Raw genomic sequence first — 14914 nt, forward strand, 5'->3', positions numbered from 1 at the left:
ATGTTTACCCTGTGAATGGAGGGATATCCCATGAAGCAATGTTTACCGTGTGAATGGTGGGATATAAAGCGAAGCTATGTTTACCGTGTGAATGGTGGGATATCCCACAAAACAATGTTTACCCTGTGAATGGAGGGATATCCCATGAAGCTATGTTTACCGTGTGAATGGCGGGATATCCCACGAAGAAATGTTTAACGTGTGAATGACGGGATATATGGCGAAGCTATGTTTACTGTGTGAAATGGTGGGATATCCTGCGAAGCTCGCTTACAGCGCGGCTATAATATTTTTTATGTGGCCGCTAAAAGCCGTGAAAACATGAAGTGCAGGGCGGGGAATGTAGAAAGCCAGTCATGCTAATGGCTTGTGGGGAAAAAAAATTGCGCCCGTAAAAAAACGAGTATACGCGGGACACAGGGCCACGAATGTAGACCCAGGTTGCAATTTATCAATTGCGAATACGAGTAACCCACGAATATGGGACCATTAATGTCGGGATCCATCTGTATTTACACCCATTAACTTTTTTCTCATTTTGTTGTATTACAGCCTGAATGTAAAATGTATTAAATTGAGAAAAATTTTTTGTCACCAATCTACACAAAATACCCCATAATGTCAAAGTATAATTATTTTACAGAAAATTTTACAAGATAATTAAAAATGAAATACAAAAATATTTAATTTACACAAGTATTCAACCCCTGTTTACCATGTGAATGGAGGTTTGATCTTTGATCCTGAGTTGATCTTTGATCTTTTGACCAAAAGAATAGTTCGTTTTCCAATTCAGTGAGGCACTATGCAAATGCTGTAAAATTTTCAAGTCAATCGGATGAAAATTGATGATTTTTCAGATGAAATTTGATTTTGTAAGTTTGACCTAGAGTTGACATTTGACCTCAAAAATAGTTGGTTTCCCTATTTAGTGACTCGATATACAAATGCTGTTCAATTTTCAAGTCAGTCGGATGAAAATTGACGGTTTGTCAGATGAAAATTGATGATTTTGGAAGTTTGACCTCAAAAATAGTTGGTTTCCCAATTTAGTGACTCATTATACAAATGCTGCTCAATTTTCAAGTCAATTGGATACAAATTGATGGTATTGGAAGTTTGACCTTCAGTTGACCTTTGACCTTTTGACCTCAAAAATAGTTCGTTTTTCAATTAAATTTGCACTATGCAAATGCTGTTCAATTTTCAAGTCAATTGGATGAAAATTGACGGTTTTTTTAGATGAAAATTGTTTTTGGAAGTTTTACCTTCAGTTGACCTTTGACCTTTTGACCTCAAAATAGTTAGTTTTTCAATTCAATGGGGCACTATGCAAATGCTGTTCAATTTTCAAGTCCAATGGATTAAAAATGGCAATTTTAGAAATTGGACCTCCAGGTGACCTGTGATCTCAAGATCAATAGGCTTCTCAATTGTGACGACCTCTACAACTTGGTGAAGTTTCATAACAATCTGTTTAGAATTGTGACCTGTAGGCGAGTGACAAATAGACAGAATAACAAATGCAACCGACCAATATACCTGAAAAATATTCGATTTTGCAAGTAATAATACAAAAATTAATGAGATTCCAGAAAGTGAATTTTAAAATATTCGATTTTGCAAGTAATAATACAAAAATTAATGAGATTCCAGAAAGTGAATTTTAAAATATTCGATTTTGCAAGTCATAATACAAAAATTAATGACATTCCAGAAAGTGAATTTTAAAATATTCGATTTTGCAAGTAATAATACAAAAATTAATGACATTCCAGAAAGTGCATTTTAAAATATTTGATTTTGCAAGTAATAATACAAAAATTAATGACATTCCAGAAAGTGCATTTTTTTCTCATTTGTAAATTTGTTATGGTCTGCTACATGTTGATGTATATTTTACCCTTGAACTTAAAATACGCGCCTTTTCCTTTGAGTATATTTTGCCTTTGAATTTGTTGGAACTCATATATTAAAGAGTTGATAATTGAAATTAAACTTTCTTGCTTTTGTTGTCATTGAAAAGCTGAGTTATCTATTTCTCCAGATAACATTACTCCATAAGCTAGCTTTGGTGTACTCCTGATAATTACCAAAGGTGGATGGAGGTTATGTTTTTTCCTCTGTTTGTCTATCTGTTTGTTTGTCTGTGAGCAGGATATCTCAAAACGTTATGGACGGATTTGGACGAAACTTGGTGGTCTGGTTGGGTGTCTGACAAGGACAAATCGTTTCGATTTTGGTTAAGATCCAGATGCAGTTCAAGCCTATCAGTGGGATCCAAAACATAAACTGTTCAGCCAGGCGGAGGTCGGCCATGGAAAGGAATACACAGTTTAGTACACTCGTGGAAGAGCTACAATACAGAACAGAAGACAAAGAACACAGTGGAAAGCGAGGTGTCAGACCGAGGTGTTACTGCTTAGAAGCCTTGGTATCTTGCAATGCTCCTGTTTTTTCTCGGGGGTTCTTCTTGTACTTGGGTTATTACCCTGCGCTCGCGAAGCGAAAGGCAGGGTTAAGCATTCGGGTACGTACGTATGTATGTGCGTGTCTGCATTTCAGTAAAGTAAAGTGTGTGCCGTGTCAGCATTTTAAAAATTCATTTTCTCGGCAACAGTTGGTCAGACTGACATGAAATTTTCACCATAGGAGGGCCTCCTCCTGTAGAATATTTTAGTGAATATTATGACGTCACAGGTCACGTGGTACGGGCGCCATCTTGGAAAAACCAAAAAACTTTACACCTCTATATCTCAACCGCTGCACAGAAATAATTGAGACAGGTCTCATTGCAAAGAACTCTCCATGCCGCATAACATGTGAATGATGATGTCATAGGTGCCGCCGTTATGACGTCATAATTCGACAAGTAAAAAGCTTTATCGATCGGATGAAATTTCTTGAGCATCTTCTCGGTATAAATTGATACAGAAATAAAATTATAGTGACGTCGTAGGTCACCTGGTTCGGCCGCCATATTGTTTTGAGTGAAAAGTCTGAAAAACCACTGAAATCCAATTTACTCCAAAACGACTGAACAGATCGAGGCCAAACTTTACAGGCAGAGTCGCATGCCCATGACGAACAAAAAAGTCAACGAACATGATGTCATGCGTCACATGGTTTCGTAGTTTTTAAGCATAAACTTTTAAAACCTAGCTCCTCCCTCATTTTTTGATCCAATCGAGGGGAAACTTCACAGATGTGTTCAGCATATCAGTCTACTAAAACGACCTTTTGGAATTTGCGATAGGTGATGTGGTTTGGCAGATATAAATAATTAAAAGGAAAATATTAAAAAATTTATAACTCTTGAACCGCTTCATTGATCGACGTGAAACTTTATAGTATAGTCGAGGTAATGAAGTGTAACAAGTGTGCAAAATTTCAAGATGATTGGATGTACGGTCTGGAAGCTAGAAGTTGTTATTGCGTAAAGAAGAAGAGTCTTCTCGAGTGGGCATGGAATTAATTATCACTGCACATGACGAGCAGGCAAAGTACGGAGCGACCTCACGGGTCATTTTGACCTCAAATAAAATTCTGATTTCAGATTTGTCAATCGCTGAGGTATAATAACACACGACCAAAACAGATTTGGCGAAATTCCGACGATTTTTGACGAAAATATAACATTTGTGTCTGCATTTCAGTAAAGTAAAGTGTGTGCTGTGTCAGCATTTTAAAAAGTGAAACGTGGCTCATTGTAAATAACTCCATATGGGGAATAGGTGTTGTTAACGATGACGTCATTGGTGCCATAATTATGACGTCATAATTCGACAGGGACAACGCTTAGTCTGATCAGTTTGAAATTTATTGAGCATGATCTATGCAACAATTATTTAGAGAATATAAATTTATGATGTCATCACACGTGGTCTGGCAGCCATATTGGATCAAAAAAAAAGAAACGTTCAAAAATAGAAGAGTTGGCTCACACCAAGTTGACTGTGCAGGGTAAGTATTCTATGAATACCATGTAGTTTGTAATTTGACTGAATGCATCATTAGCATTGACTGAACCTTTGTAGGTTTTCAGGATCGCCTTTCATAAAGCGTAAGCTCCAATCGTGTTCACATTGCAGATGAAATAACTGCGAGTTTTCGACGTTTTGGTGTCCTGGTGGTGGATTGGCCTCACAAAGCAGAGAGCAAGTCTTATTTTCCACCGAAAGGTACTTCTGTGCTTATGAACACAGTGATGGTCAAAGAAAATGTTTAATTATATTTGAAATGGAAGTTATAAAAATTGATTGGATTAATGTATGACCTTGTGGCGGACACAAAAGCCCACTGGCGTGGTGACATCATTCCACGCACGAAGTGGGCGGTGGCCACGCCCGAGGGGTAGGCGTGGCCTCATGATATACACCGGGCGACCAGCCCGGAGGAGTTCAGTGTTACAGTGTAGTCTTACAATAAAGACATTTATATGTTACCGCTTGTCCGCTTCCTCCTTGCTCACAAGCAGCGCGCGTAACGCCGCGCTTTACTGGTGACCCTCGACGTTGGATCTGCCGGAGCGATCCTTCCACACGCGACGCCATCGCCATGGCCGCCTTCGTCAAACTTCCGGAATTTTGGGAGGCTCAGGCCGAAGTCTGGTTCGTCCAGGCCGAAGCCCAATTTCAGCTTCGGCGCCTCACCAACGACGACCTGCGCTACTGCCATGTCGTCGCCTCCCTCGGGCCCGGCACGGCCGCTCGAGTTGTGTCCGTCCTTCGCCACCCACCGGACGGCCACAAGTACGAGGCACTCAAGCGGCTACTCCTAGCCACGTTCGGCCTCACGGACGACGCACGGGCCGATCGCCTCCTGGATCTCCCCGAGCTCGGTGAGACGCGCCCGTCGGTCCGAATGGACCATATGCTGTCACTGTTGGGCGACGAAGCCCCCGGTTCGCTATTCCGGGCGCTTTTCCGTCGCCAACTTCCAGCGCAGGTTCGCCTCGCGTTGGCCGGGACCGGGCTAACGGAACCCCGAGCATTGGCGGCCGAGGCGGACAAGTACTTCGCCGCTTCGGACACGCGGGCGAGCGTTGGCGTGGCCGTCACGGCCTTCGACGCTGATGTTCCACAGCATCATCTTCTACAGCACGCTGATGTTCCACAGCATCATCTTCTACAGCACGCTGATGTTCCACAGCATCATCTTCTACAGCACGCTGATGTTCCACAGCATCATCTTCTACAGCACGCTGTGGTTCAGCAGCATGCTGATACGCACCTCGTGAACGCCGCCACGCCCCGCCCACCGCCGCGGCGAAAACCGCCACCGCGGGGAAACCCGTCGACTCCACCGGCCTGGCGGAGCCAGCCGCGCTCCTCCAGCTCCACCACCTGGTGCTGGTTCCACGCCAAGTTCGGCCACGAAGCTCGACGGTGTCATCCGCCGTGCTCCTTCAACGGGTCGGGAAACGCCCGGGCCGGCGCTCAATTGTGGCGATGAGCGCCGGCCGTTCGAGCAGCCTGCTGTTCATAACGGACACCTTCTCCGGGCGCAGTTACCTGTGCGACACGGGAGCACAGGTGAGTGTCATTCCCGCCGGCACGTCAGACAAGCATGCCGCGGGTGGGGGCCCCGCGCTGCTTGCCGCGAACGGGACGCCCATCTGTACGTACGGAAAACGCTGCCTCTCTCTGCGGTTTGGAGGGCAGGTTTTCCGATGGACGTTCGTCACCGCCGACGTGCCCATGGCACTGCTTGGCGCGGACTTCCTGTGCGCTAATGGGCTCCTGGTCGACGTCAAGCGCAGACGGCTTGTCCAGGCCGAGACGTTCAGCTCGCTCGCATGTGCGTTGCCCAGCTCAACGAGCGGCTTGCCAAGCGGCTTGCTGAACGATTCGGTTCCGGCCACGTTGGTCTGTACGCTTCCGGCAGCGGACGCATTCACCCGCCTCCTCGCCGGCTTCCCGGCCCTCACGCGGCCCACCTTCTCGGCGGGGGCCGTCAAGCACGGGGTGGCCCATCACATCCCCACCGTCGGGCCACCGGTCTACGCCCGGGCACGCCGCCTCGAGCCGACGAAGCTGGCGGTGGCAAAAGCGGAGTTCGCTACCCTGGAGCGACTCGGCATCGTTCGGCGCTCAGAGAGCGCTTGGGCGTCGCCGCTGCACATCGTGCCGAAGCCCGGCGGGGGATGGCGACCGTGCGGGGACTATCGCCGTCTCAATGACGCCACGACTCCCGACCGCTACCCCGTCCCCCACATTCAGGACTTTTCCGCCCGTTTGGCGGGCAGGTCCTTCTTCTCGAAGGTGGACCTCATACGCGGCTACCATCAGGTCCCCGTCAGGCCGGAGGACGTCCCGAAGACGGCGGTCATCACGCCATTCGGACTCTTCGAGTTCCTGCGCATGCCCTTCGGTCTGAAGAATGCGGCTCAGGCGTTCCAGCGACTGATGGACAGCGTCCTGCGCGACTTGGATTTTGTCTACGTCTACCTGGACGATATCCTCGTCGCCAGCGCGTCCCGCGAAGAGCACCTACGCCACCTCCGCACGCTCTTCGAACGCCTGGGCCAGCATGGCCTGATTGTGAACCCCGCAAAGTGCCGGTTCGGCGCCGCCACAATCGATTTTCTGGGGCACCGTGTCACCAGGCACGGAGCCGTCCCCCTGCCGGCCAAGGTGGAGGCGGTGAAGGGGTTTCCGCGCCCCCGCACGATCAGAGGGCTGCAGGAGTTCCTGGGCATGGTGAACTTTTACCATCGGTTCCTGCCCCGTATCGCCCAGCTCCTGCGCCCCCTGCACGAAGCTCTCCGAGGTAAGCCGGGCAAAGGCGACGTTACCTGGACCGAGCAGATGGACACGGCGTTCACGGGCGCGAAGCTCGCTTTGGCTAACGCCACCATGCTCGCGCACCCGGCGCCCGATGCACCGATCGCCCTCACCACCGATGCCTCGGACTACGCGGTGGGCGCGATGCACGAGCAATGGGTGCGTGGAGCTTGGCAACCGCTGGCGTTCTTTAGCCGGCAGCTTCGCCCGCCCGAACGCCGTTACAGTACCTTCGACCGCGAGTTGCTCGGACTTCACTTGGCGGTCAGGCACTTCCGTCATCTGCTCGAGGGCCGGGCGTTCACTGCCTTCGTCGACCACAAGCCGCTGATCTTCGCGATGGGCAAGGTCACCGAGCCGTGGTCGGCCCGGCAGCAGCGTCACCTCTCGGCCGTGTCCGAGTACACGACGGACATCCAGCACGTCGCGGGGAAGGACAACCCGGTTGCGGATTGCCTTTCCCGGGCCGTCGCCCACGCAGTCCACCTCGGCATCGACTATGCCCGGATGGCAGCGGACCAGGCCGCTGACCCCGACGTCCAGGCCTTGCGGACCGCCGTCACGGGCCTCCGCGTCACCGAGGTGCCGTTCGACGGCGCGGGCGCGGCCCTCTTGTGCGACGTCTCCCTCGGGCGTCCTCGCCCCATTGTGCCCGCGGGCTGGCAGCGCCAGGTGTTTGACGCCATCCACGGCCTGTCCCACCCGGGCGCGAGGGCCTCCCAAAGGCTGATCGCCGACAAGTTCGTCTGGCATGGCCTCCGGAAGGCCGTCCGCGGCTGGGCCAGGACGTGCCTCGCGTGCCAGCGCGCCAAGGTGCACCGGCACACCCAGGCCCCGTTGGCCCCGTTCACGGTGCCGGAACGCCGGTTTGACCACGTCCACGTGGACCTGGTGGGACCTCTGCCCCCCTCGCGGGGTTTCACCTACGTCCTCACCATGGTGGACCGCACCACCCGGTGGCCGGAGGCCGTGCCCTTGGCGTCGACAACGGCGGCCGATGTCGCGCAGGCTTTCATCGCCACCTGGGTCGCCCGGTTCGGCGCCCCCTCAGACATCTCATCCGACCGCGGCCCCCAGTTCACCTCGGAGCTCTGGGGGGCGGTTGCGCAGGGGCTCGGGGTCCGGCTGCACCGAACCACGGCCTACCACCCCCACGCTAACGGCCTGTGTGAGCGATTTCACCGCTCATTGAAGGCCGCGCTCCGGGCCACCCTCCGCGACGGCGGCTGGGTCGACAGGCTCCCCTGGGTCCTGTTGGGCCTCCGGACGGCGCCCAAGGAGGACCTGCGCGCATCCGCGGCGGAGTTGGTCTTCGGGCAACCGCTGCGGGTGCCGGGCGAGTTCCTCCCCGACTCCACGGCACCATGGTCCGCGGCACAGCAGCGCTCCGCTCTGCAAGAGACCGCCCAGAGGTTCGCCCCGGTGCCAACGGCATGCCACGGGCACCCACCGACCCACGTCGCCCCGGAGCTTCGCACGGCGGAGTACGTCTTCGTCCGCCACGATGCCCATCGGACACCACTGCGGCCCCCGTACGACGGGCCTTTCCGCGTGCTGGAGACCGGGGCGAAGCACTTCACCCTGGACATCGGCGGTACTCCTGACCGCGTTTCGGTAGACCGCCTCAAGCCGGCCCACCTCGATGTGGACCATCCACCGCCAGTGGCCCGACCCCCACGTCGGGGCCGCCCTCCTGCGGGCGGACCCCCGGCACCGCCCAGCCCCGCCGCCACGGCGCCCCCCGGTCCTGCACCCATCCCAGGGGCAGCCAGGGGCATCCCACCTGGTATCCCTGCACCCCGGACGCCGCCGATCGCCAGGGGGCGCTTCGGCCGGGTCATTCGTCTGCCCCGCAAACTGGCCCTCCAGGTGCGCGGGAATTCTGGGGGGGCGCGTGTGGCGGACACAAAAGCCCACTGGCGTGGTGACATCATTCCACGCACGAAGTGGGCGGTGGCCACGCCCGAGGGGTAGGCGTGGCCTCATGATATACACCGGGCGACCAGCCCGGAGGAGTTCAGTGTTACAGTGTAGTCTTACAATAAAGACATTTATATGTTACCGCTTGTCCGCTTCCTCCTTGCTCACAAGCAGCGCGCGTAACGCCGCGCTTTAACCTCATTATAAGGTTTTGCATTTTGACTTCTTAATTCTATCATTGCATTTGTCTTTTCTGTTTCTTCTTTCTTTTCCCTCCTTTATCGTGGTCAATTATTACACCTTCCATTGCACAAAAGCTCCAACTACAACATAAAAGCTCATGATCTTGTCCATCCCCCTTAGCTTTACCTAACCCGAGCCTACAATTTATCAAGGAATAACAAGCAAATTTAATGCAGTAGGAGGCCATTTGGCCCATCATGCCTGTGCTAAACCAACACTGGATGAAAAAAGTGTCAAGCTAGTGACTCCAATCTTCCGGTACCTGTCCTGACCCAGTGAGCTATTAAAGATATCTATTGACATCTTCCTTACATGCTCAGCCACCTCACTCAAAACTCTCAGGTGCATATTATCTGGCTCTGGAGCTTTATCTACTCTGATTTCCTAGCTGTTCTTTTACTTCCTCCACTCCAAACTGGATATTCTGTAAAAGTTCTTACTCACTTCCTTGACAGACACTCTCAGGTATTGTCAATCCCACTGAGCGTTGTGTAAATGTTGAAGTAAAATAACCGTTTAATAAGTCTGCCATCCTGCTTTCCTCACTACCCACTTTTCCTGTGCTATTCCTCAATGGCCCACACTTGTTCTTTACCCCTTTTATACTTAAGTAATTGCTGTGTTTCCTCTCTACCTCTCGCCTCTTTTTCTGTTGGTCAATTCCCTTGCTGTATGTGTCCTGCTGCGGGTCCACTGTGAGTTTGTTGCCTTTTTACCCTCAGTCACCTCATCCTCCCCCTAAACTTTGTATACGAAAAAGGCTGATGCTTCCTTGCTGATTGTATTGATTTGCATGGTGTGTGCTGGAAGGTTACGCATTCTTGCTGTTCCAAGATGAGAGCTCAGTGCAGGCCCTCATAGAAGCTTGCATCAAGGAAGATGACAAATTGTACCTGTGCGTATCCAGCCCTACCATCAAGGACAAACCGGTGAGGTGAACCAGACCTGGGTGCAGATCAAAATCATTTAATTAATTTGTTTTTCTTGACGTAACAAAAGTTTCATGTCATTCATGTGTAAGCCTGGAAAAATGGGTAACAATCATGAAAACTCACTGGTTTTAATTGAGGAGGATGTATCTGTGCCACTGACAGCAGCACCGTTTAATATGTTGAGACTGCTCCACTGGTCAGTAGTTTGATGTCATATGTCTGCAGGATTCTTGCTTTGTGAGTGTATGGTATTCACTTCGGTAGTCCACATAGTGACTTGGGTTCATGTACTTTCATTTAATTGACTCAGAATTGCACTGGTTGTCCACTATGTTGTAATCATCGAATGCGTGTAATCACAAATCTCGGAAATAACGCTGCACAAATGTGTCTCAACACGGAACACATGAGGATTGTATTTCGCTAAACGATTCTTTCTCTAACTCTTTGCCATAATAAGCAGGTGGTAGATGTGGGCTGAATGCAGGGAGACAGGAAATTAGGGAGAGGGCTAACTTTAACTAACGGTTTCTGCAGTACAATGTAGTGGACGATGGGTGTCAGGGAATGGCATCGTAGGCATGTGTGGGCACAGGTCGCTGTGGCACCGCACGTGCTCGGTTCATGGTGGTAAGACTGATTTGAGAATCCTGGTCTTGCTTGAAGCTCAGTCCACTGGCCCCAAATCCAAACTGCCACACAGGAAGGCTGCCCTTAGTTGGGTGGTTGTAATGGGGAGGCCCGCACTACCGTGCCTCGTCATTGCTGACTGTTTGTTGCATATAGATTGCTGCGCAACAGTTTTGATCACTGCATGCCGCCTTGCTTTAAACGACGCTACACCTCTTTGTGTGTGGTCAATCGCCTTTTATATCCGGAAAAGGTGGTTTTTTTTTAATACTTGGGCTAGGGCTCGTAGTAGAGTTGGCACACACACACACACCCGGACATACTGACAAGACAAACACTTAACACAGCCACTGAGCTTGGGGGAAGTGCCGTCATTTCCTGGGATACTCGGTACCAGCGACGTCACAACAATGGTGCCGCTATTCTCATCATACTCAGCAGGGTATTTCCTCAAGATTTTCCTCCTCCCCATGGATGCCAAGTGATGGGGATTGTCTGTGCTCTATCCTTTTCAAGCTAGAAAGCAACACGTACCATTTTAAAAGTCTTTGGTATGACTTGAACCGGTCCAAACCAGATGGGTGTTTTTTAGGAGACACCATCTTCTTACTGGATGGCCGTTGGCTCCCTATGGGAGCTCATCCGCCCTTTGACAGGTGTTGTTTTTAGTCCTGGCAGGGTGTCACAGTCACCCTCCCCACTAGCGAAGCCAGTGAGGGATGTCGGTTTAGGGTTACATGTTACCAGTGGCAGTCCCAAAAGACTGACCTGACTGACCTGACCAGTCGTTCATTGGAAATATGTGAACCACCTGGTAAGTTTGTGGTAAGAACGCAGAAGCTGCTTCACCTACTGGTATTGCACATTCGATTGACGTCATTGCCATTATCGGAAAGACCCCCCACTAACTTGGCAAAGGTACTTATACGAAGGATGAAGACATGATGACCCAAGCTTAACTATTCTTATACTGATGCACATGCTACATGTTAGATCATCAAAGCACATTGCATGCCATAATGCTATGAGGTATAACACCTACTATGAGGTATAACACAGTTGTCAGAAGCTTCGAAGTCAAATTGGCTCTCTTGGAAGTCAAAGAAACTTGGAAGTGGCTCTCAACGGAAAACTTTCTTCTCCGCTCCCTGTCTAGGCTGGAGTACACCAAGGTAGTGTTCTAGGCCCATCCTATTCGTCTCTTTCCTGATGAGAGGAATAGGATGGCAAATGAAAAAAAGAAAACGACTCTCTGGAAATTCCTCCATCTCTTTGCTGATGATTCCTCTCTGTGCCCTGACGTCCATCATCGTTCTGACAGACAGGCAGCAGCCCCTTCCCTCTCCTCGGATCTTGGACAAAATCACGAACTGGTCAAACACTTGGTACATGTCTTTCAATCCTGAGAAATCCCATACACTCACACACTCTCTCTCTGTCTATCTCTCTGAAAGGACTGTCTAGCAAACTCTCCCATCTACTTTCTTAACAATCCTCTTGAGGAAGTTCAGTCATTCAAACTCCTATAACTCTCGCCATCAGCCATGATCTTTCTTGGACAAACCACATTTCAAAGTTGACCTCCAAAGCCTTCGATCTGGCCATCGTACGAAGTCCTTCCTTGGTACACCTGAACTCCTATCCACAGTTTTTATCCATAGCTTGATGGAGTACTGCTCTCCTCTCTGCGCTGGCTCTCCTGCCTCACACCTTGTTCAGAAACCAAGGCTTTCAATATCAAAGGAATCTCTCGCGATGAAGCGGAGTCTATGGGCCAATCACTTCGCTATCACCGACAGGTCGGTGGTCTCTCTGTGTTCTTCTGCCTCATTTCTGATTTTGCACCCTCTGCCCTCTCCATGTTTTGTCCCCCACCCTCTCCCCAGGTTTCTGCAGGAAGCATGCTGTCCATCAGCAACCCCATCTGAGTGAAATTGCCTGAATCCTAACCACTGCTCACCTCCACTCATTTATTCCTCCTTTTCCCCACCTGTGGAACCAGTTAGAAAATTCTCCAACCAGATTTTTTTTTTTTTTTTTTTTTTTTGTATACTGAATCGAGGCTCGTGAAAGAGCTAACATTTACTTCACAAACAAATCAACCAGACAAACAAAACACACAAAAAGAGGGAGCGGAAAACAAGATGGGGAGAGAAGGGGAAGCACACAAACACAACATTTAAGAGCAGGGAGATGTGTGGAAGGGAGAGGGCTTGGGGGGAGGAGGCGTGGGAAGGGGGGGGGGGCGGGTGGAGGGAGAAGTATAAAACACAAGGACACCAAGGACTTCCAGGACAGAAGTTGGTATTTCAAAAAAGTGGAATTGGGGTGAAATTAGCGGGGGTAGAAAAGATCAAGGTTTTGGATGGGGGAAGATAAGAGATGGTGGTGAACAGCAGTTTTAAAGACCTGGAGGGTGGAGTGGGATTGAAGAGAGTGAGGGAGTTTGTTCCAGAGGCGGGAGAAGAGAGGAATGAAGGAGTGAAGGTGAGCAGAGAGTCTTGATTTTGGCAGTTTGACCATAAGAGGGTTGCAGGCAGATCTTGTGCGACCTGTAGGAATATTTGCGGGACAGAGCCCAGAGAGAGCTGGGGGGGCAAGGCCAGAGAGGAGTCGGTAGAAGATGGAAAGACCACCAACCTGCCTGCGGTGAGTAAGTGAGAGGCCCTTGGAGTTAGCTTCATCGCGGGAGATTCCAATGATTCTGAATGCTTTGGTTTCAACAGCGTGAAGACGAGCTAGGTGTGAGGCAGGAGCACCAGCCCAGAGGGGAGAGCAGTATTCCATTGAGCTGCGGATGAAAGCCTTGTATGTGGTGAGGAGCTCAGGTGTGCCAAGGAAGGACTTTGCACGACGGAGGATGCCCAGTCGGTGACTGGCTTTGGAGGCCAGATTTGAAATGTGGTTTTCCCAGGAAAGATCATGGCAGATAGTGAGACCCAAAAGCTTGAGTGACAGAACTTCTTGGAGAGGATTATTCAGAAAGTGGATGGGAGGGTTGTCCAGTCGGTCTTTTCGGAGAGACATCGTAAGAGTGTGAGATTTGTCAGGATTGAAAGACATGTTCCACTTGTTTGCCCAGTCTGTGATTTTGTCCAGGTCTGCAGAGAGTGAGGAGGCAGCAGACTGCCGACCTGAGGGATGAAGAATGGAGCGACAGAGAGTAGAGTGATGGGTATTTACGTATTACAGTGATACGTATTACAGCGACGATTACAGCGACAGCGATTTACGTATTACAGCGACAGTGATTTACGTATTACATTCCATCATGTACAACACTTAATAGGTCAAATTGTCAAAGTTTCCATGGCAACTACATCTTTTTTTTTCCCAAGTATCGCGCTATGCACGACATCTTTCTTATTATTGGACCTTAATTGTGTCTATTAATTACGTCTACGAAGTATAGATATTGGAACACTGAGAAACCAAATCGATGGTGAGAATTAATGGATTTGTAGAATATGCAAACCTTATTTTATAACACATAGATCTTGTGCTGCGATGCGATATTTGTGTGACACAGACATTCTGATATGTATGATATATCGTATAATTTTATAATTTTTTCTTTTCTTTTTTGTGTTACCATAAAGTTTCTACAGTGGCAACACTATGACCCAACTGTCTGTTGAACCTGATGACATCTCTGATTCTTGTAATTTGAATTCCCACATTAATGACAATGAACTTTCTCAAACTCGATGCTGTTAAAACTGCCCGTTTATCCATTCGACAAAAGTTTCAACCTCAAATCGTGCAACTTCTGGAATCTGCACCTGATATATTTTTACACGGTTTCAAATGTAGGTCTTGCGATGGAATATGTTCTCAGCATTTTCCTTTATTTTGCACATTACGGAGATCTGTAAATCTCATTCCTTCCGTCTGCACAATATTGTTTTGCTCTCAAAATTGAAGTTTGATTGTGTCCTCTCATAACACCAAGCAGCTCACTATTAATAGGCTGGCCTACTTCTCTTACAAGTTGTTCAGAATATGGCAGCCAGGCTTATGGTTTAAGTTTGTGAACTTGATCGCATCACATCAAACCTTAAAACACTTCACTCGTCCGAGTGGAGATGTATTGTCATGGGACTACCAGTGGATGGGAAATGCCTGATGAGGAAGATCCCCAAACTGAAAACCTCCTCCAACTTCCCCAGTCTTTTTTGTATGCTATGTCACAGGTTGTATAGGAGCTAACACATCGAACATATAATAAAGGGAGCGGGAGACAAGAGGAGAGAGAGGGAGAGAAGCACAACAAAGGTCTTCGGGTTATGGGCCCATCAGCTGGCCGCGAGTGACAACTCCACCCCTCCACCCTCTCCTCCACCCACACTCCTTGCCTCCCCAGAATTATTTTTTACCCTTTCCCGTTACTCAATCTCTGAGGCA

At 49.4% G+C, this 14914-nt stretch overlaps 1 protein-coding gene across 2 annotated transcripts in view; it reads left to right on the forward strand.

The window, feature by feature from the left end:
• LOC137413001 (cytoplasmic polyadenylation element-binding protein 2) overlaps nucleotides 1–14914 on the forward strand; it is a 162375-nt gene that overhangs the window by 122837 nt on the left and 24624 nt on the right. For both annotated transcript variants that reach the window (XM_068098366.2, XM_068098376.2), the window contains 2 exons: nucleotides 4092–4181; nucleotides 9759–9877. In XM_068098366.2, coding sequence (XP_067954467.2) covers nucleotides 4092–4181; nucleotides 9759–9877 — 209 coding nt within the window. The remainder of the gene's footprint in view (nucleotides 1–4091; nucleotides 4182–9758; nucleotides 9878–14914) is intronic.

This window comes from Myxine glutinosa, chromosome 1, assembly GCF_964187855.1.
Source record: "Myxine glutinosa chromosome 1, kmMyxGlut1.1, whole genome shotgun sequence".
Taxonomy (NCBI): Eukaryota; Metazoa; Chordata; class Myxini; order Myxiniformes; family Myxinidae; genus Myxine; species Myxine glutinosa.